General features: G+C 53.9%; 1 protein-coding gene, 1 long non-coding RNA gene and 1 pseudogene across 2 annotated transcripts; 1 reads left to right on the top strand and 2 right to left on the bottom strand.

The window, feature by feature from the left end:
• Window positions 1-693: 693 nt before the first annotated feature.
• LOC123593186 (NUT family member 2G-like) lies at window positions 694-10,313 on the bottom strand. The gene is made up of 7 exons (XM_045468736.1): window positions 7,971-10,313; window positions 5,299-6,016; window positions 4,686-4,814; window positions 4,202-4,341; window positions 3,458-3,744; window positions 1,856-1,972; window positions 694-1,492 (listed from the first exon to the last, which is right to left on the bottom strand). Exons 1-7 carry the CDS (start codon window positions 7,984-7,986, stop codon window positions 734-736), a joined length of 2,166 nt encoding a protein of 721 aa, XP_045324692.1. The 5' UTR covers window positions 7,987-10,313; the 3' UTR covers window positions 694-733.
• Window positions 10,314-13,088: 2,775 nt separating this feature from the next.
• LOC123593770 lies at window positions 13,089-15,374 on the top strand. The gene is made up of 2 exons (XR_006710493.1): window positions 13,089-13,166; window positions 15,004-15,374. It is a non-coding gene; the product is annotated as an uncharacterized LOC123593770 (long non-coding RNA).
• An 8,875-nt stretch (window positions 15,375-24,249) lies between these two features.
• Window positions 24,250-24,768, bottom strand: LOC123593569 (annotated as a pseudogene).
• Between the last annotated feature and the right edge of the window lie 244 nt (window positions 24,769-25,012).

The following is a 25,012-nucleotide window of genomic DNA, read 5'->3' as shown; positions in this document are numbered from 1 at the left end:
CTGGCCTCCCGGAGCCCACGGTCCTCAGAAAACAGTGAAGCCTGGCTCCCTCCAGGCTCCCTGTGGAGGCCCAGTGAGCTGACCGGGAGGTGCCACCTGGGACAGCGCAGCGCACACCTTGGCTGGTGGCCCCCGAGTCCCGCCTCAAGCTTTCCCCGAGTCCATCCTCACGGGGATGAAGAGGACCCCCCCCCATCCCTCACATTTCAACGGTCCCACTGGGACTCGAAGATGCTCCTCATACCAGAGGAGCCCCAGAGCCCCAGAGGCCAGAGCCCCAGAGCCTGTCCCCTGAGTCTAGGCCTTCTGCCCTCCCTCAGGCCCACACAGAGAGCCTTGGAGGAACCAAGGAGGATGTAGCCCCCCCAAGCCCCCTTCCCCGCCCCAGCTCAGCCCCAGGGCTGGACGCTGCACGGAGGCAGAGGGCAGCTCCCGGAGAAGACAGGGCTGACTGCAGACTGCACTCTGGAAGATGGTTGTGGTGCAGAGGGCGCCCATCCCTGGATGTTCAGGGACGCCCATGGTGACTGCAAGCCCCCGGAGGCCCCTCTCAGACCCCTTCCCTCCGGCCAGGGCATCTCCAGGCAGCGGCCCAGACGCATTTCCCAGCAAAACCATCTTTATTCCCACGCACACGCAGCGCCCCTGGGGGCTGCTGCCACCCCGCCCGCAGTCGTGCCCTCGCCCTCTCCCCCCAGCCAGGATCAGCACTGAAGGGTGGGCCCAGGGCTCCCTACGGGCTGCAGTGCTGCTTTTTCCTCCTCCCTGGGACAAAGGAGCCACACCTTCTCTTTGGAGGCAGAGAGGGCCGAAGCAGCCCCACGGCCAGGGCCCGCACCGAGCCCCTGAGGCTGGCCCCTGGGAGGGGCGTCTTCCCGGCAGCAGCGGCCAGACCCGCACGCAGAGCCCGCTTTCTGGACTTGGCAGCTGGGGGAGCGGCTGGGCTGCGGCCTATTCTCTGAGCAGCGGGGACCTGGGCAGCTCCCTGCGGCCCGCGCCCTCCAGGGCTGGGGAGGCCCGGGGCCGGAGCAGGACTCTGGGAGAGCCCCCAGGGCAGCAGGCTGTGCCGAGAGGCCAGGAGGAAGGCCAGGCTGGGCAGCTCCTCCTCGTCCTCACTGGACCCATCTGCTGGCCCGCCAGGCTCCCTAGCAGGGGGGGCCTCTCTGAACACGGGGGCATCCCTGGGGCCCGGCCGAGGAGGGGTGCGCCCTGGCCCCTGGGGAGGAGAGGAGAGCCCACCAGCCCGGAGGGCAGGCAGCTCCTGTTGTCCTGGAGACGCGGCAAAGGATCTGGGTCTGCACGGGTGCGCGTGTGCCCGGCTGTGCCTCCGGAGGTCCTGGCACTCGCTGTCTGCTGGGCAGGCTTCACGGCTGACCCCTGGCCGGGCCCTGGCCTCACCCTCAGGCCCGGAGCCCAGTGTCGCTGCACAGTGACTCGGGGTTGTGGGCACACCGTCCTCCACCGCCAAGGCCACCAGTCTCTTCTCTACCAGCTGGGAGGAGGGAGGTGACGGTGACTGGCCAGCACGGGAGTGTGAGAGGGGAGGTGGGACGGTGGCATGGGGGGTGGGGGGTGGGAGGAGGGGACGGGTGGCCCGTGAGGCCCTGGCTCTCCTGATAGCCCCCTGAGTCCCTCCCTCCCTTCCCAGGCTCCACATCCTGTAGATGCCATTCTCTGCTCAGTACCTGCCCTGGAGCTCCTGGAGCTCGCCTCCCCAGTGCCACGCCTCCTAGGTGGGGAGCGGGGACCGAGTCACGTGTGCCTTGTACTGAGTGCCCTCCCTTCCCTGGCTCACCTGGGTCCCCTCCCTCCCCTGGCTCAGGTCCTCTCCTGCGTCTCTCTTTGCCCTGCTCACCTCTGCAAGGGAGAGTCCTTCCTCCTGCTCCAATTTCTCAGCGAGGGCCAAAAGATCCAGCTGTGGTTCTGAAGAAAGCAGTTCTGCCAGGAATCGCGGGTGAATGACTGCCTCCACCTGGGACAGAAGGAACAGGCTGTGGGCACCTTGGCAGGGGGCACCTGTGAGCCAAGGAGGACCCGGAGGGAAAGTGGTCACGTGAAGCCCCACCCCGCCTTCTGCACAAGGCAGGATGTTTGAACCATCATGGTCACTGGCTGCACGCACACGCAGACAGGCGCACACGCACACACACACAGGCACACACAGGCACACATGCAGACAGCACAATTTCACACATGCATACACAGAGAGACAAAGCCTATACATACATACGTACATATATACACACGCACATACAAAAGCCACAGAAATGCGTATGCACACACCCCCCCAACACATATGTGCCCACACAGAGACAGAAGCATTCAAATGGTAGACACCAACATATCCTCACAAACATATGCATACACACACAGACATGCACGTACACATACACACAGGCCACACACAGACACCCACACAGGCTCACCCACACCTGCACATGTGCACACACACGCAAGTACACACACTCATGTACACAAGTACCCACAGAGGCACACTACACATAGGCACAAACACGTGCATAGACGCACACACACACACGTACACACAGGTGCACCCTACATGCAGGCACACTTACATGCACGTAAGCACATTCACACAAGTCCACAGATATACAAACCCTTGCATGTACGTTCATGCACCCAAGTACACACATGCAAACACACACAGGCACACACACATGCATGTAAGCACGTTCACTCAAGTACACACACATACAAACACTTGCATGTATGTACACGCACTCAAGTACACACACATGCACACACACACATAGACGCACAAACACACAGGTATACGCATGTGCATACACACAAGTACCCACAAGCACACTACACGCAGGCACACACATGCACATAAGCACATTCACACAAGTACACATACAAACAAACCCTTGCATGTACATACATGCACACAAGTACACACACGCCACGCACACTACACGCAGGCACACACACGTGCACGTAAGCACATTCACACAAATACACGCACATGCACACACATACATGTATGCACATGCACACAAGGCACACACACATGCACCCTACACGCAGGCACACACACATGCACATAAGCACGTTCACACAAGTACACACACAAACACTGGCATGTGTGTACATGTACACAAGTACACGCCCATGCACACACATAAATGGACGCATATGCACACAAGTATACACATATGCATGCACACAAGTACCCACACGCACATGCACATAAGCACATTCACTCAAATACACACACACAAACCCTTGCATGTACGTACATGCACCCAAGGACACACATGCTCGTAAGCACATGCACCCAAGTACACACGCGTGCACACACACGTGCCTGCACACACACAGCTCAGGAACGAGGAACAGAGCTTGATCCCAAAGGCCCAGGCACAGCCCCACTCCGGGTGTCGGAGTGGCAATGCCTGGAATCTTCCAGACGCCAGGCTGTGGGCCAGCCCACCTTGGTGATGAAGTCTTCCTGGGAACACAGCTTGTCAATGTAGCTGAGAAGACCCGGGTCCAGGTAGATGGCGTCCTCGTCCTGCCGTGGCTCCTCTCCGTCCTGTCCCCATTCACCCGCTAGCGCCCCCGGGGCTGAGCAGGCAGGCCCCAGCAGCCCCTCCATGATGTCCACGTACTCTCTCACAGCCTCAGGGGGGATCTCCTTGGGTGCCTTGGGCTGCGGGGGTCTGTGTGGCTGCGGGCAGGGTGGCTGGGCCCTGGAGCCGGCCTTCCTGGGAATGCAGGCTGAGGCAGAGCGGGAAGGAGGGAGGAGGTGAGAGGGGCTCCAGCTTGCTCGTGGAGAGGGCAGGGTTTGGGGGACACTGATGTCGGTTGGGGCTGGGTCAGGGCCACCTGAAGCCACAGGCACCCTGGGACGGGGGAGCTGAGGGGAGGAGCATCTAACAGCGTCTCCTGTGAGCAACAGAGGACCCACCGATTCTCCAAGGGTCTCCCCCGCAGCCCGCTTTCCAGGCAGAGTTTTGTGGGGTCCCTTGACAGGGAGGTGGGAGAGTAGTCACCAACTTGGCCAGGTCAATATCTCACGGTGACAAAGGGCAGCTACGACCCCGGGCTCTCTGGGGCTGGTTTGGTTGAAAGACCAAGGCCCACGTGAAGGAGGAGACAGGACGTGGGGACAGCGGCCTTCCCTAGGCCCCACTGCCTTCGGCCGCCAGCTCCCTTGGGAATGTGGGTGCTGTACCTGGCTGCCGGCCCCCCTCCAGGGCTGGGGACCCCTGTGTTCCAGGCTTGGGTGGGGCTGGAGCAGATGCGCCCTGGGCCACCTTCACCCACTGCAGCTTCTGAATCTGTATCTCCTCCTCTGCCTCAAACTCCATGAACCTGGGGGTGAGGAGACCCAGGCCACACTGAGGAGGGGCCCGGCCGTGGAGCCCAGGAAAGGCAGAGGCCGTGGGGGGACCGGAAGAGGCAGTGCCCGGCAGCGGCAGCCATGGTCCTGGCCCCCCAGGAGGCAGCAGGCTGGCCGATCCGGCCCGGCCCGGCCACAGAGGGGGTCCCACCTCCCCGGGGTCGCAGGTTCAGCCCCCATCCTGAGACCTTCACATGGAGGCAGGGGTGGGTGTCGATCAGGTTGGGGTTGAAGCCTGGGCAGGTAGGTGAGGAGGACCCTGTGCTCAGCCCGGCCTCACGGGTCCCACCGGCCTGGGGCTGGGACCCTGACTCACTTTCCTGCCATCTCGTAGTAGATGACCCGGTCAAAGTTGCTTCTGCACCGCCACTCCTGCACGGCCCGCCACACTCCCTCCTCCAGCGTCATGGTGGGCTTCAGGCGGGCCAGGGACCGAAGCACCGGGCTGCAAGCCCTGGGGGTCAGGCGGCGGCTGTGGCCTGGTGGCCCCCACCCTGCCCCACGCCCGCCCTGTGCAGCACATGTTCCCCGCCCACGTGACTCAGTGCTGGCAGGTGACAGGCGGTGTCTGGCCGTGCAAACCAGCCCCCTCCAGGCGACCACTGTCACTGCCTCACACTGGGCAGCCCCGGGCCCTGGGCTCCAGGCTGACCACCCACCCGCACCCGGATCAGGGAGCTCTTTGCCCCCGGACCCTGCGTTCCATAATGACGATACCGAGCGTGCCGTGCCAGGCAGTGATCCTGTCCCCCGGTCCCCGGCGGGAAGTGCCGTCACCCCGTGTCCAGGGGGGGACCCCAGAGGACCCGCGCCGCACTGCCTTCCCAGAGCGGCACTGGCTCACACCCTCGTCTCCTCAGCCTGAGGCCCCCGCCCTGGGCACACCCCAGGGTCCTGGCTGAGGGCGGCGGGGGGCAGAAGGCGCTCACATGAGAAAGCAGGAGAGGGCTTCGGCGTCGGGGCTCTGCGGGAGGTGCCTGCGGGCCAGGACCTTGAAGCACTGCCAGCGTCTGAAGTTCTCGTACACACTCTTGAGGCTACAGGAGTCCGTGGGCGAGGCCTTGGCGGGGCCGCTGGCCAGGCTGCCCTCCCTGGCAGCTGCGGGGGACTGCGGCCCTGCGGTCCCCGGGGGCACCATGGGGGCCAGCCGGACGGCCGGGGGGGGAGCCTGAGGTCGAAGGCCTGGGCTGGAGCCTCCCTTGCCGGCCCAGGTGCCCCCGACGGCTGGCGCGGACACGGGGCTCTCCGCTGCCGACGTTGCCAGGAACAGGGGCGTGGGACACGCAGCACCCCCACAGAGGGCCCCGGGAGGACTCCAGCGAACGGGGGCCTGGGTGAGGACGACGGTCTGAGTCTGGGGGGCATCTGCGGGCCCCCACTCTGACCTGACCTGGACGATGACGTTACAGGCCTGGGTCCCACCTGGGCCATGGACGGCATCTCCTGCCACCAGCGGTCTCCTGCAGAAAGTGGGCAGCACCACGGGGCTGCCAGGCGTGAATGGCGGGGTCACGTGGGGCGGCGAGTGCTGCCCCCGGGGTGACCAGTGCGAGGCGCCAGCAGCAGGTGGGGGAAACGGCTGTGCCGTCAAAGAAGACACGGAGGCCTCCGGGTCCATGGCCACATGCGGTCCCAGCACTGGAGATGCTGTGGACAGAAGGGAAGGGCCGGATCGAGTCGGAGAATCGCAGCCAGGACGCAGGATCCTGGGCCCCTTTGCTCACTAGGGAGCGGAGTGGGGAATTGCGACACGGGAGGGACGCTTACAGCAAAAGGTGCGGTTTGCAAGTGTCCTGGAGTGATTTCCATGCTCTGGCCTCCAGACGACAATTACTGTCCCCGCCCTTCTCAACAAGACAGCCTGCCTGCCTGGAGGAGGCAGCCTTGGCCAAAACTGACTCTGGGAACCTCCCCAGGACCCCAGACACCACCTTCCATCCTCCTGGGCTGTCCTCCTGGACGAGGGGCTGGGTGGACATCTGCCCTGTGGGAAATGCCCTCGGCCGGCTCCCAGGCGGCTTGGGTTCTGCTCCCAGGTACGTCCGAGTCACCTGAAGGGCCTTTGTGAACGGGCAGCGTCTAAACCATTTGGGCCCCTCTCCTGCTCAGACCCCCAATGCCTGACGCTCAGTATAACTCCCTCCCTTTCTTCCTGTCCTAACATAAGGAAACAAACGCTTGTAATATCTTTCTCCCTATAAACGCGGCCTCCAAGCCCCCACGTAACCCCGTCTTAGGAACCCCCACAGCCCACACGCAGCACGGGCCAGGTTCTGCCACCGCTCAGCAGCTCGGATCCTGGGAGAGTGTGAGGCAGGCGTCATGTTCCCTGGTTCCTGTCACTCGCAGCCCACGGTGGCTACAGAAGATTAGCAAAGGGCAATGCAGAGGGGGCAGCGGGCTGTTGGGGTGGGGGGGACTCTGGAGCCGGGTCACGTGGGACTGGTTGTGGGAATGCTGGCTTCTGTGGTCTTCCCCTTCCAGCTCCAACAGTGAAAGTGAAGACACACGAGGAGCCCAGCATGAGCCCAGTGCCAGAAGGAAAAGGGGCTGGATCCTGTGCCTGTTCATGAAGAACCCACGCAGGTCCTCGTTCGGGAGGACAAGGGACACACCTGCACATCTAACTGATCAACAGGTGTCCCACGACATGTCATACAACCATAGAAGATGGTCCTCCCGTCCAGGCTCCCCTCCTACCCCCTGTAAGGAGGACTCAGCTTTCACAGATGCTGCTTGGGACACCCAACCACACTACACTCTGTTCCCCATCCACGGCACAGGGACGTGGAATACAAGCAGACTCTTCATCTCAAAGGTGGCTCCCAGGGTTGAGGGTTGGCCAGGAAACACCGGACATGATGAAGCAGGTTGAAGGACCGCACGTCCTCAAGAGGAAGAGGGACCCAGAACAGCTGAGGAACCCAAGGCCTACCTTGGTTGAGGCCACCTGATGCCCTGTCCCTGCTGAATCTATGAAAAGGGTCACCTGTGCTGGGGAGAAGTCAGCTCTGGGCTGGAAGGAGTGGAAGTCCTGGGCCGGGGGTGTTAGAGGAACCTCCAGCCCCGCTCCCGGGGAGGACATTGACCATAAGACCGCCCCACTGAACCACGTCCTGGCTCAGACCATCTCCCGCCACATCCCTATCAGGCACTATGGAGACCCAGAATCTGCAGTCAAGTCCCTCGGAGGGTATGGTGGGGGAGGTCCAGGTGTCTGAGGAATACCACACCGGCTGTCCTTTCCCTGGGACCCTGCCTGTGCCGCCACCACGACACGGTGCCACCTCTCCTACAAACTGTCAAAGTGGTGTGTGACTCCAGAGACACGCAGTGTGCCTGCCTCCATCCGTTCTCCACACCCAGGGCATTTCCCCCTACGAGGTCTCGACCCGCCCTCCTCCCCAGGGTCCTTGCCTCCCAGGAAGGTTTCCACGGACTCCCAGCCTCCCAGATGAGCTGTCCTTGGCCCCCACCCTCTTTCCCTACCCAACCCCCACCCCAACCCCCATGTGCCCCTGTGCCCAAGTGTCACATTTGAATCCCACGGATTTGAGGGATGGCAGGGACGCAGACACACCTGCCCAACCCACCGGCTTACCTCCTTCTGAAGCCATCCCCGCAGGCTTGGGCAGGGACCACTGTATCCTACAGCCACCACAATGAGAAACGTCAAGTCCAGGTCCCAGACAGCGACCTGCTCCGGCAGATGCTCAAGATCCAATTAAGGAGGGAAAAGTTTGAATGTAAACAGGGACAGAATGTAGGGCTCCTGACATTCTGCCGTGGGGGAGGGGCCGAGGGCCAGGGCCCTGGGTGGCGGTGGGGAGACATTCCCTGAGGGCTCTGGCAGGTAGGCAAGGACCACAAGTCCCTCTCAAATGACACAGGGGCAACACAATTGCTGTGTGCCTTTGGAGGCAATTTATACAAGTTGTTCAGATTCCGAGCACCGAGGTGTTACTCGGTGGTCCTTTGCTTCCGTTTTCATCCATCGGCCGAGTTTGTGTCCCTCAACCCAGTCTGCTTCCCACCTGGCTCTTGACTCACTTCAACCGAGGCCGGACTTTCCGAACAAGATTCAGAACATGTATTGTGATGAACACATGGGTCCTGAAGGCCACATGGAACTGAGGTTCCAAATGAGCATGGTCTCAGCAGATCCCGCGTGCCTGCTTGCACACGGGTCCTTCTGTCCTCGCCGCCCTCCGGTGCTGGAAGCTGCTCAGACTCCAGCAGGACGAGCCTTACTAATGCTCTCCTCTGCTGGAAAGCCCCAGCCTATCAGACAAAGGTCGTGCAGCCCACACATGCAGGACCAGAAATCTCTACTTTTTGTTTCCCAGCATCCTGTGCTGTCATTCAACATTGACTGTTAACATTTTTCCTTCTTTTAGTGGAATATCTCAAAGAATCAATAGCTTTGTGTGGTTCAATGTCAAAGGACATAAACGAATGTGCAGTGATGACTCTTCCTCCCACCTCTTACTCCTGGGCACCAAGCCCCTTTCTCGCAGGAAACCAGTGTTATCTGTGACGTTCAAATCTTCAGAGAGACGGATTATGCAACTAAAAGTACATGTGAGCTATGTTCATTTTCAAAAAATGCTTGTATTTTTTTCTGTGGCTAAAAGTTGACCCATATTCCAAACTAGGTGTGAGTGTGCCCAGTGATTGACTTTATGCTGATACTGTGGCTCCTGTCCTTATTTCTGGAGACTGGATTCTGGGAACATGGAGTTCTACAGTCCTTTACATTTCAAGGACCCTGTGGAATAGGGTGGCTGGATTTAGCATATGAAATAATGGATGCTCAATTGAGTTAGAATTTCAGATAATAGGGATCAGCTTTTAGAATAATTGTGTCCCATGCAATATTTTGGATATAGCTTTTAATGGAAATTTGTTCCCAGTTGATTTGAATTTTGCATTTAGCTGGGGTTCTGTACTTTATATGGCATCTCTACCCAAACAGTGTAATATATTCAGCTAATATTAGTCACCCTGTGAGAAAGAGAACTTGGATTAGGAGACTCAAGAGTGCTACTTTGAAAAAAAAAAGAGTGCTATCTTGGCTCACCCACAAAATCATTTGCCTGCGCACACGCACGCGCACACACAGACACAGTGTCTATAGGCTCTTTGGGTGATGTGGAATTTGGAGGCGCCAAATATACAGATTGAGTATCTGGAATTAATGGGACTAAGGACAGAAGTAAGGGATAGGAAACCTTCCCCTTCCTAACATCCTATAGTCCTGGTTTTCCTAGGGGTTAAAATCAATCCCCATGAAATGGATGTGCACCTGCCATCTATCCACTGACGTCCAACCCCCATTCACACAACCAGCTTCCTCTAAGTTCTAATTGGCCAATGCTAGCCTGGAAGCCCTGCTCACGGGGTTGTGTATTTCCTGTCTGCATGAGAGACCCTTGTTCTTTGGAATCCATGCTCATCATGCATGTGGCCCCATCTGCACGAGAATCATGGGAGCACCTCTTTAAAGTCTTGTTTGATTCTTCTTTTCATATTGCACATCAACATCAGTTTACAGGGAAGGTTCAAAATGATATGAAAGACATTGGACTTTTGTGTTGTCAGAAGAGCGGACTGTTAGGAAATTGGCCAAGGGTGACGAGGGTTAAGAACCTCAGTGGTTGCCACCAATCTCTTGGGAGACCTGCTTCACTCCTGCTCTCACAGCAGTGCAGCTCCTAGGATGGCAGGGTGTTGGGGAAGGAAAGGGAGGTTTAGAAGGATGGCTCCACACTGAACATACACTGAAAAAGACTCCTGGTTAAGGCACTGAAACAATTCCTTGCCCCCTTGAGGAAAAGTTGACTCCAAAGGCCACCACTGTGTGGAAACTGAACAGTGGACACCCTGAGGCGGAAAGGCACTGGACTTTGAGTTCAGGACCTGGAGTTCCTCCCCTCCCCCTGCTCCGTACTATAGTCATGTAAGAGAGTCATTTCTCAATTCCTCTCCAATCTCCACACGGTTTCTAAGTTTTCTCCCAACTCCCACCCTGACGGGGCCCAGGGATTATTTATATTAGCACTTCTGGAGTGCAGGACCAGCCACCCAAAGCAGGTGAGCTCCACGGTGCAGCCCTTCAGGACATTCCCCAGGCCTCTCCCACTCTGCAGTGTGGAAGGGACTCTCCACAGGCACCCATCTTTGTGTTCTCTCTGGCAGCTGCTCTGAGCACGCTTCCTGGACGTGAGCTGGGGAGATGAGCTGAGAGCCACTCAAGCAAATCATAGTGAACTTTATTGCAAACATCCCTGCTGGGCATTGAAAAATGAACAACTTGGAGACACTTCTCAAGACCTGAGCTTTTATCCGGGGAAGGCTGAAATGGGTTTCAAGCAACAGCTTTGTTTTAGAGAGTTTTGAGGCAAAATGTACTCAGGCACTCGTGAAAGCAGGCTCCTTCTTGTTTGCTCCCTGTGTCCAGTCAGTCAACCAATTATTGCTAAGATTCTCACTCAGGGCTCAGAGGTAGGACTTGAGTGACCCTTCTCAGGGCCACTGATAAAAGATGACACTGCAGAAAACTTCTCTGGTCCCAATTCTGCAATCATTTTCGAACACTCCGAAATCTAGCGTCCAGAAGCAGATGGCATCAAATTAACCCAAATGTAACTTGGGAAGACTGGTCCTAGGAGGGAGTAAGAGCATCCCTTTAGACCCTGATCTCTGGCCGTTCCTGCATTAACTTCTGAGACAAACCCATCTCTGGACACGGATCCCAGGCCTCAGAAGAGGGATGGCCTTCCACACAAGCAAGGACATTAGCAGAGTGGGGGATATCATGCTTGTGTCTCTTGGAGTCTGCAGCCCGTGGACTTGGAGGTGTGCCGTGCGAGGTTTCATCGTTCTGCTGTGGCTGAGAAATAGCACGAAGGTGGCAATTGGCCACAAGGAGGTTGTGGAGGTTGAAGCTTCTCCCAAGAATATTACAAAATCTGGTCAGGAAGTTGAGTCTTTTTTTAAAAAAAATCAGTTGAAATTCTTCGCTGTTTTGAGAAGGAGGGAGGGGAGGACAAATCGTTCCCAGCCCACCTGTGTGACTGCATCTGTCCAGCAGGATCAAAGGCAGAGCACAAGCCTCTAAGGAGACGTCCGTGCATCACAGGTACCGAGCAGCCCGTGTATCAGCAGCTACACTAAGGAACCTAACCTGGCACAGGCAGTGCCTTCGGGAAACTCTGGGAGAGGAGGCGGGGAGGGAGGGGGCCCTTGGAGTGTTCCCCAGGTCTGCATTCTCCGCCTGATCTGTTCCTTCATGGAACCTTCGGGCTCGGGCGTCCAAGGGGCACAGCACTTGTGGAAAGGCGGGGACGAGAAGAGGGACGGGCGGTCCCGGCCGAGGGCGGCCGTGGCCCCACCGGAGGCCGTGGGGCTGCAGGTGCACCTGGTCCCTAACTCGGTGGGAAGGCCGCGTCAGAGGGCGCGGAGCGCACGTGTGCGGTGTTACAATCGCCAGTGCTGGCTTCACAGGCGCCGGCTCCAAGGCTGGACGGCCATAAAGAGTCCGTCCCGTCTGAGCTAGAGCCGCCCGAGTGGCTTCCCAGTGCGAGAGGGTCCCCTGGTGCCCTACCCCGCAGGGACCTCCAGGCGCGTCCCTGCGTGTCCTTTGCCCGCCCACGCACGCCCAGGGGGGCGGGGCTGCAGCGCTCCTGGACCCGCCCCCCAGTGCCCGCCGCGTCCGTTGAGGCGGTGCGCCGGGGAGCGCGCGCGCGTACGTGGGGGCGGGGCTCCACGGCCCTTCCGGCTGGAGGCGGTGCCCTGCCTGGCGGCCTCGTGCCACCGTGACGTCAAGTCGAGGCCAGGGACGCGCGCCGTTAGTCGCTCAGGCGTAGCTGCGGTCGCCCTGTTAAGGCCTTAGCTTGTGCGCGCGCGTGTCACGTAGCAACCGGCCGCGTGGACGCTCGGCGACCGCCGCCGCGACGGTGAGCTGACGCGCGAGTGTTTCGGGCGGTGAGCGGGTGTGGACCGTGCGGGGCTGAGACCGGTTCTTGGGAGTCGGCGTCGGCAGCGGGTTCCGGGGCGGCTGTACGTCTGGGGGTCTTCGTCTCGGCGTCTCGACCCAGTAGTTCTGAGGCGGGTTCTTGGGCGTGTGGGCGTCGGCAACTTGGTCCCGGGCGACGGCGGGTCTGGGGTCTTCGCCCCGGCCTCTCGACCCGGCGGTTCTGAGGCGGGTTCTTGGGCGTGTCGGCGTCGGCAGCGGGTTCCCGGGCGGCGTTGGGTCTGGGGTCTTCGCCTCGGCCTCTCGACCCAGTGGTTCTGAGGCGGGTTCTTGGGTGTGTCAGCATCGGCAACTTGGTCCCGGGCGGCAGCGGCGGGTCTGGGGTCTGCGCCCCGGCGTCTCGACTCGGTGGTTCTGAAGCGGGTTCTTTGGCGTATCGGCACCGGGGTCCCGGATGGCCGGTGAGTCTGGGGTCTGCACCCCGGCGTCCCGACCCGGCGGTTCCGAAGCGGGTTCTTGGGCGTCTCGGCGTCGGCAGCAGGGTCCCGGGCGGCAGAGGGTCTGGGTCTTGGCCTCGGCGTCTCGACCCGGCGGTTCTGAAGCGGGTTCTTGGGCGTGTCGGCGTGAGCAGCGGGGTCCCGGGCGACGTTGGGTCTGGGGTCTGCGCCTCGGCGTCTGGACACAGTGGTTCTGAGGCGGGTTCTTGGGCGTGTCGGCGTGGGCGGCGTTGGGTCTGGGGTCTGCGCCTCGGCGTTTCCACCCAGTGGTTCTGAAGGGGGTTCTTGGGCGTTTCAGCGTCGGCACCGGGGTCCCGGACGGCCGGTGGGTCTGGGGTCTGTGCCCCGGCGTCCCGACCCGGCGGTTCTGAAGCGGGTTCTTGGCGTGTCGGCGTGGGCAGCGGGGTCCCGGGCGCCGCGCGTCTGCATTTGCGTCCCAGCGGTCGTGCTTCGGACGCCCGGAGGGTGCGGTGGGCGGGGGGGCGAGGGGCCGTCCTGGTTCCCCTCCGAGGGCGCGGGGCCGCCAGGCAAGCGGAGCACAGGCGGGGCCGCAGGAGCTTGTCCGCTGGGAGTGTGGCACGTGTGTTCGCACCTGTGGGGTAGTGCGGTCTCTGGGCGTTTGTGATGAAGGGGCCAAGCCCGTGTGTGAGCGCGGGCGGAGAGTCGTGTGTGGACGGGGAGTGCCTAGCTCCTCGGGGAGTTGGCGGTTAGGTGTCGGGACTTTGGGGAATGTGGCAGGTTCGATTGTTTCCCCCTCTGACTCGGGGTCTGGTGCGAGTCGGGGCAGATTTGGAAGGATTAGGCGCATGTGCAGAGGGCCAGGGCTTGGACCGGCGCCTGCGTGTGTTAGTTTCGGTATGTGGCGTGCTGTGTGTTATTCGCACAGCGTCGGAGGACCACGTGGTTTATGGTTCAGTTTCTTTTCCTGATTGTCGGCAGCTGTGTGTCTATCCCTCACCAGCTACAGGAATTATCCAAGTTGTTCACGAGGCGTGAAGGTTTTAGGAGCATTCCAAGGGCATTTCTTTGGATAGTGGCGTTGTGTGTGTGTGTTGGTGTGTAGAGGGCAAGTCCGTGACTCGTTCCTGGCGTCGGGGGTGGGGGGGGTGTTTGATGTGCCGTCGTGACGTGGGCTTGGGTGAAGTGTTGGGGTGTGCTGGAAGTGACTTGTGCCGACGCGGGATGGTGAGTGGTGCGCATGTGTTCCTAGTTCTGTGTTTAGTGTCAGTAGGCGGGTCGCTTGAAGGAGTCAAGCTGCGAATGCGAGGTAAAAGCCACAAATGAAGCCTTTCCCTCCTTTGTCCGGGAGCATTTTCTTGAGCATTTACGAGCACACCACCGGTCTGCGTGGATGGATGGATGGATGGATGGATGAGTGAAGCAAGCATATTCAGGCATCGTTGGGTGTGTGTGGGGGTGACTCTGTGAACTGCGAGTGGAGCTTCCGGATCTGTGGGCCCTTGTATGTGTGCACCGAGCCTGGTCATTCTGAACCGTTGTGTCTCTCCTAATCAGGTTGGCCCACTGGTTAGGGCCAAAGCATCCCTGTAAACATTGGTGATGTGCAGATAGGTTGGGGGTGTCTGTTAGGTGGGTGGAGACTCCTTCAGCACCTGCGGTCCTGGCATCTGGGTCCCAAGTGGGATGGCCTGGTGGGCATCGATGGCTGTCGGTGCAGAACCTTCACCAGTGTGTTGTTGGTGTGATGGGGATTCCTGGACGGGAGGTCGGAAGGTCTGCTCTCCCGGGCAACCCCCGCAAGTCAGCCAGGCAGCTACGGGCACTGCTGTCTCTTCTGGGGCATGGCTGGTAGGCAAGGACACCCTCCACGTGGGTTCCAGGTGGTGACGGTCTGTAGAACCATGTATCTGCGAGAGCAGCTGCCCCAGGTGGTGGGGGATTTTGGTGATCATGCTGGTCAGCCATGTCATTAGTTCTCAACCAGGTCATCTCAGTGGAAGCCTGAGTCCTCGGTGCTTGGCAGGACCTCTGGGGGCGGGGTGGGGGGGGGTCAGTGAACTGACAGAGCTGGAATTGGGAGGCTTTGTCCCTGCAGAAGGGCTGGGGGCTGAGACCCGGGGAGACTGGGATGTTGTGCTCTGGGTAGGTATGGCTGTGATGTTCCAGAACCCTATAGGGTATGCTCTCTTTTCTTTTCGAAGGTTCAGGATGCTCCTAGTCCTGGGAAGCTTATCTCAGCTTCATGTTTCTCCGATGGGATGACCTGACGCTCTTTTTCTCCGTCCACATGGACCTGCAGACCCACCAGAGGGTTCAATCAATATGTATGTATGGTCATACACAGCTGCCTCCTGCCTCCCCTCTCCCTTGGACCCACCCAAGCCTTTCTGGGCCTTCCTTATGGGGAGTCTCCCACTGGCCTTTTCTCCCTCATGGTGGATCTCCCTCCAGCAAAAGGTGCCGACGTCACCTTCTTGAATGCCCCAATACCACCTCTCTTAGCACTAGCGGATTCCTAGTGGCTCTCACTGCCTCCTTTGTAACCTATCCCCAATAAAGGGACAGTACAGTATGTTAATTGCATTGTGTTTTGTTGGCAAAATGCACCTTTGCCAGTTTTTTGTATTTTAGAACATTTTATGTTCTAAAAAGAACATGATGTGACACATGCAAGGTAGATGTTCTTGGGTTTCTTTAATTTGTTTTGTTTTTGATATGGGAAGATGTAGACGCTGAGCTTTAGGGGAGAAGAACAAGAGTGTCTCGATATCCCAAACCAGCACTGAAAACGCCCCACACACGTGGAATGGATGGAAATGTCTGGAATGGCTGAGGCCGATCACAGCTGGTTGTTCTGGGGCCACTAGTGTTTTGGAGTGTACGTTACGGCACGTACCCTGTGTTCCCCCATCTCTCCCTGGGCAGAAGGGATCCCCTGTTCTGCACGGAGCGGCCCCTTTGGCCAGGCCATTAGGAGCTCCCACCCCTTCTACTTCGCAGCAGTTGGTGGGGATAAAGGAGCTGAACGCTCTCATCCACACTGGGCTTTGGGGGCTCAGGAGCCCTGCAGCAACACAGGAGTGGGTCTGAGGACACCCAAAAGGTGGCTCCAGAAAGGAGGCTGCTCTGATGTCTGCTGTAGGAGCTGCGCGTCCAAGGGCTTACAGCCTGCAGAGACAGGGAAAAGCAGAACGGGGTCAGTGGGACTAGGAACAGAGCAGGGAGAGGATGGGAATCAGGACGGGGCTGGAGGCAGGCTTGGACTCTGCTGGGAGAGGAGGAGGGAGCAAGTCAGGGGATGAATTCCGCCATCCTCGTCCCTCCGCCAGACCCTGCTCCTGTGGCTGCTCCTAGTTAGGGACCCTGAGAGAATGTTAGCTTGGAGGTCAGCGGTCTAGCTCCTTCCCGAGGCTCACTCACGCTTTAAACGACACACGTGTCCATGGTGCACCCTGGTTAGAAATGCAGCGTTTAAGGAAGCTCAAGGCCTCTTCCTTGGGAGCGCCCCAGAAACAAAATTAGAAACAGTAACCGGTTTTTTTTGTTTTGTTTTTTTTTTTTTTTTAGTAACCGGTTTTTAATAAGTTGTATATCGGTGCTTGTAGCCTCTCCTCCTTCCATGTGCAGAGATCAGAGGTTTTGGTCAAAGTGCTGACTGGACATTGGCTAATGCTGTGCATGTGTGTGTGTGTGTGTGTCCGTGTCCGTGATGCAGCTCTGTGTTTAGCATCTGTTTTCTCCACTGGAAAGTAAGAGCCAGAAGAGGAGTCTTTACCGTGCTTGGTAAATACTTCTTGTAGCTTGGGATTCTTCAGAAGACAGACCTGAACACGGAGTTTAGGGGACAGGATGTTTACTAAACAGCCCCTGTGAGGGAAGAAACAGAAAGCAGGATTGGACCCATCGAGGTCTCCCCCAGACTCCAGCACAGCCTGTGCTTCCCCCACTGAACTCTCTTTCTGAGCTGTCTGTCCTCAGTTGGAGGAAACCGGCCAGGCCTCCATCAACCCGGGGGACATATGCCTTCCTGGAAAGGGGATGCCCCGTGGTGAGGCCACTGTGTGTAGCTGGGCAGTCCCTGAAGGAGCCGGGAGTCGACACTGCCTCCCGAAGGCACCCTTGTCAGCGGGGGACACAGGGCCTTCCCTGGAAAGAGGTGCAGGTGATACTTGCCATTGTCACCAAACTCATCCCCACTGCAGTTTCTATATATAGATTCTGAGTGAGTGTCTTCAAGGTGGTGGAAACTGTGTCAGTGCGCATCGGTGTTGTGAATATTGTGAATGTTTGTACGAGCATGGAGTTTTTGTGTGTGAAGTTGGGGAGTGTGTAGGTTTGCGCTTGTGTCTGGGCAGGGCGGGGGTGGGCGTTGGATGGCCCTTGCATGTTGTGCTGAGGATTGTTGGGGTCCCGAGCTGGTAGGTTGTATTAAGAACCAGTCTTGTATTAAGACCTCCTTCAGCAGGTCATATCCACGCAGCCTCAGCAGGGAGCTCCCTCAGCACCTGAGCCACACCGTGGGGAAGTGAAAAGCACGGGGTGGTTTGATCGAACGCACAGTTTCAGTACACCCCCCTCCTTCAAAGGAAGGAGAGTCACAAGATTTACTTCCAGGTCCCTGTAACGGGCGTGCAGTGAGCCAGGGGAAGGGCAGTTGTCCATCTTGGGTCACAGCCAGCAGACGTAGAGTGCAGGGTAGCAAGCACCTAGTGATGCCAGGTGGTTGGGGTGGAGGTTGCTCGCTTTTCACGGGCTCAGCTCTGGAGGGTTACTTTCCAAGGTGCCCTAGGAAAAGCAGAGTGGGAGCTTGGGGTGGGAAGTCTAAGCTCAGGCCCTGATCGAAATGTCCAGACTGGGTGTGAGCAGGCTGTCCTGCTGTAGACACGCGGGCAGCACCTCATGAGGGCGGTTTTCTCATTGTGAGACTGGAGCTCTGTACGCGTGTGTGCCAGTGACGTGAGGGTGTGTATGCGCTGGGGTTGTGTGAATTCCTGTGAATATTCAGGGTGTTTGCAGGAAGTTTGTGTGGTGTGTTGAGTGTATATAGTACAGGCTGAGTTGTGTGTGTGAATTCAGTGTTTAGTGAGTCATCTTTTTCTTTAAAAACTTACTTAAGTTCTAGCTAGTTAACATGCAGTGCAGTATTGGTTTCAGGAGTAGAATTCAGTGATTCATCCCTTATGTCTAACACCCAGGGCTTATCCAAAGTGCCCTCCTTAATACTCATCACCCATTTACCCCACCCCCGTCAGCTCTCAGTTTGGTTCTCTGTCTTTAAGAGTCTCTTATGGTTTGCCTCCCTGTGTATTTCCCCCCTCCCATATGTTCATCTGTTTGGCTTCTTAAATTCCACGTATGAGTGAAATCATAGTGAGTAATCTAATATATACATTTGAGGATTGGGGGTTGGTTATGTAAGTGTCTGGGTGCATGTGCACTTGGGACATGAAAGGTCGCGTATGTGTATGTTTCTATTTGTAAGGGGTCCATAGTGTGTTTGAGGAATTTTGAAGGGTTCCTGTGTATTTTGAGAGGCTTAAGGGGTTGGCTGTATATATTCAGTACTTTTTTTTTCTGGAGGCCTCGGGTTGGGACAGCGGTTGGGGGGACTGTTGTATGTGTGTGTGTGTTGTGTTTGGAAGGAGGCTGGGGAGAATCAATGTGAATCAGGACAAAGAAGGTTGTGGAATAACTTGTGGGTATATGGGGGTATGAGATAGTTCGGGGTAATTTGAAGGATGTGTAGGGATTGTACATGTGTGATTTGGGGGGGCAAGGAGAGCTGTGTGTATACAGGTGGTGTGGAATGGTGTGGGTGGGTGTGGGTGCGTGTGGTTTGGCTGGGTGGTGTGGCTGATTGTGTGCATTTTGAGACTATGGTGAATATGTGTATGTGCGTTTCAGGAGAGGTAGAGTTATGCATTTTAATGCTTCATGTGTTGGTTTTGTGTGTATTTGCAATATCAGTGTTATAGCTGTATTCATGCATCCTGTCAGGGTAAGCATTTAGGGAGTGGAGGGATGTGGGAGATTGGGGTTGTTAGTGTATTGGGGTGTTTTGAGTTGTGTGTGCAGAGTTGAGGGGTGTAGACATGGTGTTTATAGGTTCTCAAGAGGGAGATGGGTGTACGTTTGTATCAGGGTGGTAAGGTCATTGTTTTTTGGGGGGGAGTGACCATTTAGAAGGTAGGAAACCCTGTCTGTGTCTGTCTGAGGGTATTTATGTATTTGAGCTTTGAAGGCTTACCTATGTGGATGTTGACAGCTCTAGGGGACTGTGTGTGGTATATGTGGGATTAGAGGATTGTGTCTAACATTAGGGAGTATGTGAGTTTGGTTTTAACGTATTCAGTTATTGTTGGAGGGTTTGTGTGCATTGCATTGGGGGTTTTATGAAGTTGAGTGGATTTTTTGGGGATACGGGGATGGTTGGAAGTGCATTTTTCTAATTAAAAATGTTTAAATGTATGTTTGTTTTTGAGAGAGACAGAAGGAGGCAGAGTGTGAGCGGGAGAGGGACAGACAGAGAGGGAGACACAGAATCCGAGCAGCCTCCAGGCTCTGAGTTGTCAACAAGAGTCCGACGCAGGGCTTGATCCCATGGACTGCAGGATCATGACCTGAGCCGAAGTCGGATGCTTAACTGACTGAGCCACCCAGGTTCCCTGGGAGTGCATTATTTTATTGAAGACCATAGCTGTAATTTTATTGGGGCTGGGGGTTTATGTATATTTGGGGTATGAGGGTTCTGGGTACACAACCAGGCATCGGATAGGTAGAGAGTTTGTGTGTTTGAGGATGTGTGGAGCTCTGTGAGCCTGTTTGATGGTGGCACAGATCACTGTGACTGGGTGGAGTGTCTGTTGGCCTGAGAGTGGGATATGGGGCTGTATTGGTGGCTGTAAGTCTCCCCGACGTGTACTGACCCTTGTTTGTTCTGACCTTCTGTGGCTTGCCGTCATCCTGTCTCTTCTCTAGGGAGGGCAGCCATTCCCCTGGAATTGTCAGCAGTCTTCTCATTTTCACCTGGATTGGTCTGGGAATACCACTTCTGCTGGTGGCTGGATGCCGAATGGGGCTGAGTCCCCCAGGAGTCCCATCCTCAGTGGGGTGGCTGGTAGGTCAGGACTTGCCCTCCAGGAAGTCAGACACGACCAGTCCCCTCCAGAATGTGCTGGCAGGACTGACCTATTGGATGGACTCTGCTAGGAGAAAAGTAGACCCAGACCGTTCCTGAGAGAGAAACCTGTTTGCTCCCTTGGGTGGCTCCCAATGGAGCAGGCATGGCATAGAACTTCAATAGACTGGCTGTAAAATTATAAACGGTGACCTTTTTAGAATGCAACATGTTTCCCATTATCCAAATATTGACAGCCAAAACTCTTGGTGTCCTAAACTGTTGAAGAAAGAGCAGAGCCAAACTGAGTGCCCAGCTGTGTTTATCAGGCTCCATTGAAAATGCAAATTTGCATATCACTGCATCACTTGAGTTTCTAGTGTGTGTAAGGCACTGTGTGGAGTACTTGCACATGCATGTATTCCAAGTCCATAAAAACCCCACTAGGTGGAAACATTAATTGTTTGACTTTTGCAGGTGATGAAGTTGATGTTCAGAGGTGGGCAATCATGATGAAGCACCTTGTATGTGCCAGAATATCAGTCATACTTGTTAACCCCTCCCAACAAACTAAACATAACCCTGATCAATGCATCCGGCTGCCAGGCTTTGAAGACACAAAGTAGATCCCAGCAGCAGAATCTCTGTTTTTATCTAGTAGTTTCAGGTCTTAAGTCTTTTGTATCCATTCAGAGTTGATTTTTGTGATGGAAGTTGAATAAGGGACCAGTTTCACTCTTTTTTTTTTTTTTTAATTTTTTTTTCCAACGTTTATTTATTTTTGGGACAGAGAGAGACAGAGCATGAACTGGGGAGGGGCAGAGAGAGAGGGAGACACAGAATCGGAAACAGACTCCAGGCTCTGAGCCATCAGCCCAGAGCCCGACGCGGGGCTCGAACTCACGGACCGCGAGATTGTGACCTGGCTGAAGTCGGACGCTTAACCGACTGCGCCACCCAGGCGCCCCCCAGTTTCACTCTTAAGCATGTTTTCCCATCACCATTTATTAGAGACTACCCTTTCCCCACTTTGTGAGTTCTTGGAATCCTTCTTGAAGATCACACTATAGATGGATTTATTTCTGGGCTCTTGGGTCCATTTACCTGTATGTCGATATGGCAGTACTGTATTATTTTGATTATTGTAGCTTTGTAATCTATTTTGAAATCAGGAAATGTGATGCCTCAGGCTTTGCTCTTGTTCAAAATTGTTTTGGCTCTTCAGGATCTGTGGTTCCCTATAAATTTTTGGATTGTTTTCCTATTTCTGTAAAGATTCCATTGGAATTTTAATAGGGATTGCGTGAAATCGATAGGGCACTTTAGGCAGTACGGGCATTTAAACAATATTTTTTTTTGATTCTATATCGTTTGTTTCTGCTCTGATCTTTATTTTTTCTCTTATTCTGCTGGCCTTGGGGTTTCTTTGTTGTTCTGCTTCTAGTTCGTTTAGGTGTGCTGTTAGATTTTGTATTTGGGATTTTTCTTGTTTCTTGAGATAGGCCTGAATTGCAGTGTATTTTCCTCTTAGGACTTGAGGCATCACTTTTTATTGCATCCTCTTTCCCTTCTGATTTTCTTGATTCGAGTCCTTTTTACTTAATTAATGTAGTTAAGGGTGTGTTGAATTTATCTTTTCAAGAATCACCACTTAGTTTTTAAAACTTTTTCTGCTATTTTTTCTGTTCTTTACTTGATATATTTCTGTTTTAATCTGTACTATTTCCTTCCTTCTGCCAATTTGAGGATTATTTTTTCTTTTTTTCCTTAGGTCCTTGAGGTGTAAAGGTAGGTTGTTTATTTGAGGTCCTTTTTATTTTATTTTTTTGATATAGGCATTTCTGACTATAAACTTCCATCTTAGTACTTACTGCCTTTGCTGCATCCTGTGAGTTTGGGTGTGCTGTGTTTCTTTGAGTTTGTCTTGATACACTTTTTCAATTCCCTTCTGATTTCCTCTTTGAGCAAATGGTTGTTCAAGAGTGGGCTGTTTAGTTTCTACATTAGTGAATTTGTTTTGTTCGTTTGTCTGTTTTTGCTGCTAGTGATTTCTAGTTTCATTCCCTTGTGGTCAGAAAAGATCCTTTGAATAATTTTGATCTTCTTAATTTAAGATCTGTTTGTGGCTGAACATATTATTTATCCTGGAAAACGTTGCTTGTGTACTAGAAATGAATCTTTGCTGCTGTTGGATGGAATATGAGTTCTGTGTATGTCTGTAAGGTCCATTTGATCTATAATATTGTTCAAGTCAACTGTTTCTTTACTGATTTTCTGTCTGGATATTCTATGTTATTATAAGTGAGTTTTTGAAGCCCCCTAACATCATTATAGTGCAATATAATATGTCAGCATTTACTTTATATGTTTAGGTGCTTGGATATTGGGTGTACATATGGTTGTTATATCTTGCTGTTAAATGGACTCTTTAATCATCATATACAGACCTTTTATGGTCTACAGAAAGTTTTTGACTTAAAATCGATTTTGTATAAAACTCCTGGTTGGTTTTTGTTTTTGTTTTTGTTTTTGTTTTGTATAAAAACTCCTAGTTTGTTTTGGTTACTATTTGAATGAGGTATTGTATCCTTTTCCATCCCTTAACTCTGAGTCTATATAGGTTTGAATATAAATGAGTATCTTGTAAGTAGTGTATACATGTCCTCCTTGAACTGCATGAATTTGAACTACATGGGTCCATTTTTTCTCCACATTCTTGCCAACACCTGTTTCTTGTGTTGTTGATTTTAGCCATTCTGACAGGTGTGAGGTGATACTGTAATTTTCATTTTCATTTCCCTGATGATGAGTGATGATGAGCATCTTTTCACGTTGGCCATTTGGATTTCTTTGGAGAAATGTCTGTTCATGTTTTGGGCCCATTTTTTAAATTTTTTTTTTCAACGTTTATTTATTTTTGGGACAGAGAGAGACAGAGCATGAACGGGGGAGGGGCAGAGAGGGAGGGAGACCAGAACCGGAAACAGGCTCCAGGCTCTGAGCCATCAGCCCAGAGCCCGACACGGGGCTCGAACTCACGGACCGCGAGATCGTGACCTGGCTGAAGTCGGACGCTTAACCGACTGCGCCACCCAGGCGCCCCATGGGCCCATTTTTTAAATATTAAACTTATTTAAATTCAAGTTAGTTAACATACCGTGAAGTATTGGTTTCAGGAGTAGAACCCAGTATGATTTATCACTTACATATGACACCCAGTGCTCATCCCAACAAGTACCCTTCTTAATGCCCATCACCCATTTAGTCCATTCCCCCCCAGCTCCCCTCTGTTAACCCCCAGTTCTGTGCTATGGTTTGCCTCCCTCTATTGTTCCTTCCCTTCCCCTATGTTGATCTGTTATGTTTCTGAAATTCCACATAGGAGTGAAAACATGTGATATTTGTCTTTCTCTGCCTGACATTTACTTACCAGATACACTCTAGTTCCATCAGTGTTGTTGCAGGTGTCCAGATTTGATTCTTTTTCATCGCTGAGTAATACTCCATTGTGTGTATGTGTATATACACATCTTCCATATCCAGCAGTCAGTGGACATTTGGGCTCTTTCCATAATTTGGCTGTTGTTGATAATGCAGCTATAAACATTGGGGTGCGTGTGCCCCTTTGAATCAGCATTTTTGTATCCTTTGGATAAATAGTAGTGCAATTGCTGGGTTGTAGGGTAGTTGTGTTTTTAATTTTCTGAGGAGCCTCCATACTGTTTTCCAGTTTGCTTTCCCATCAACAGTGCAAAAGTGTTCTCCTCTTTCTGCATCCTCACCAACATCTGTTGTTTCCTGAGTTAATTTTAGCCATTCTGACAGGTGGTATCTTGGGTTATCCTGTTGTTTCCTGAGTTAATTTTAGCCATTCTGACAGGTGGTATCTTGGGTTATCTTGGTTATCTTGGGTGGTATCTTGGGTTCTACTTTTTGGGTGTTGAGTTTTATAAATTCTTTATATGTGTTGGATGCTAATCCTGTATTGGATATGTCATTTGCAAATGTCTTCTTTTTTGTCATATTTTAACATTTATTTTTGAGACAGCACAAGCAGGGGAGGGCAGAGAGAGAGGGAGACACAGAATCCAAAGCAGGATCCGGGCTCTGAGCTGTCAGCACAGAGTCTGACGCGGGGCTCAAACTCATGGACTGCAAGATCATGACCTGACCCAAAGTCGGATGCTTAACTGAGTCATCCAGGTGCCTCAAAACCCACAAAATTTGAATAAAGCCATCCCCCAGTGAATTCGGATATAAAGTTTGCTTTAAATACTTCTTTGGGGAAGACAATACCATGCTGCTAGTCAATTGAAAGAAACATTTTTACAGTCTTGACGTCTTTTATTTTTTTTACATTTATCACGCCATGAATTCATAGGGAATGGGTTCCAACAGCTCAGGCTCCTTTCCATTGGTTCTCACAAAGTGTGCTTCTCTGGGTGGGGCAGGGTGGCGCTTCAGTTGAACCCAAGTACCTTTCTCCTTGGCTTCCTTCTTTTTCTGATCATTTTCCTTCACACACTTCAGGAAGCTGTCTCGGCTCTTTGAGTGCTTAATGTGCTCGATACCTACATTAATTCTCTTAGCAAGAATCTTGCCCTTGTTTGTTTACAACAGTGCCAACAGCATGCTGGGTAACATTGTAGACTCTTCCAGTTTTGCCATGGTAACATTTGTAGGGCATTCCTTTTTGAACAGTGCCCATTCCCTTGATGTCCACAATATCACCTTTCTTGTAGATTCGCATGTATGTTGCCAAAGGAACACCTCCATGTTTTCTAAAAGGCCTACAGAACATATAGTGAGTACCTCTCCTCTTTCCCTTTGTGTTGGTCGTTTTGGCGAATTACTGGAAGATGGCGGTTCTGGCCGAAAGGCAAATATCTTCTATTCTAAAGGTTGTCTTTTAGTTTTGTTGGTTTTTTTCCTTCACTGTGCTGAAGATTTTCAGTTCCAGTAGTTTACTTTTGCTTTTATTTTCCTTTCCTCAAGAGGTATATCTAGAAAGAAGCTGCTATGGCCTATGTCAAAGAAAATACTGCCTATATTCTCTTCTAGGATTTTTAAGGTTTCAGGTCTCACATTTAGGT

This window comes from Leopardus geoffroyi, chromosome D4 (genome assembly GCF_018350155.1).
Source record: "Leopardus geoffroyi isolate Oge1 chromosome D4, O.geoffroyi_Oge1_pat1.0, whole genome shotgun sequence".
Classification (NCBI taxonomy): Eukaryota; Metazoa; Chordata; class Mammalia; order Carnivora; family Felidae; genus Leopardus; species Leopardus geoffroyi.
Note: the sequence above shows the minus strand (reverse complement) of the source record. Positions and strands in the feature narration are given on the sequence as shown.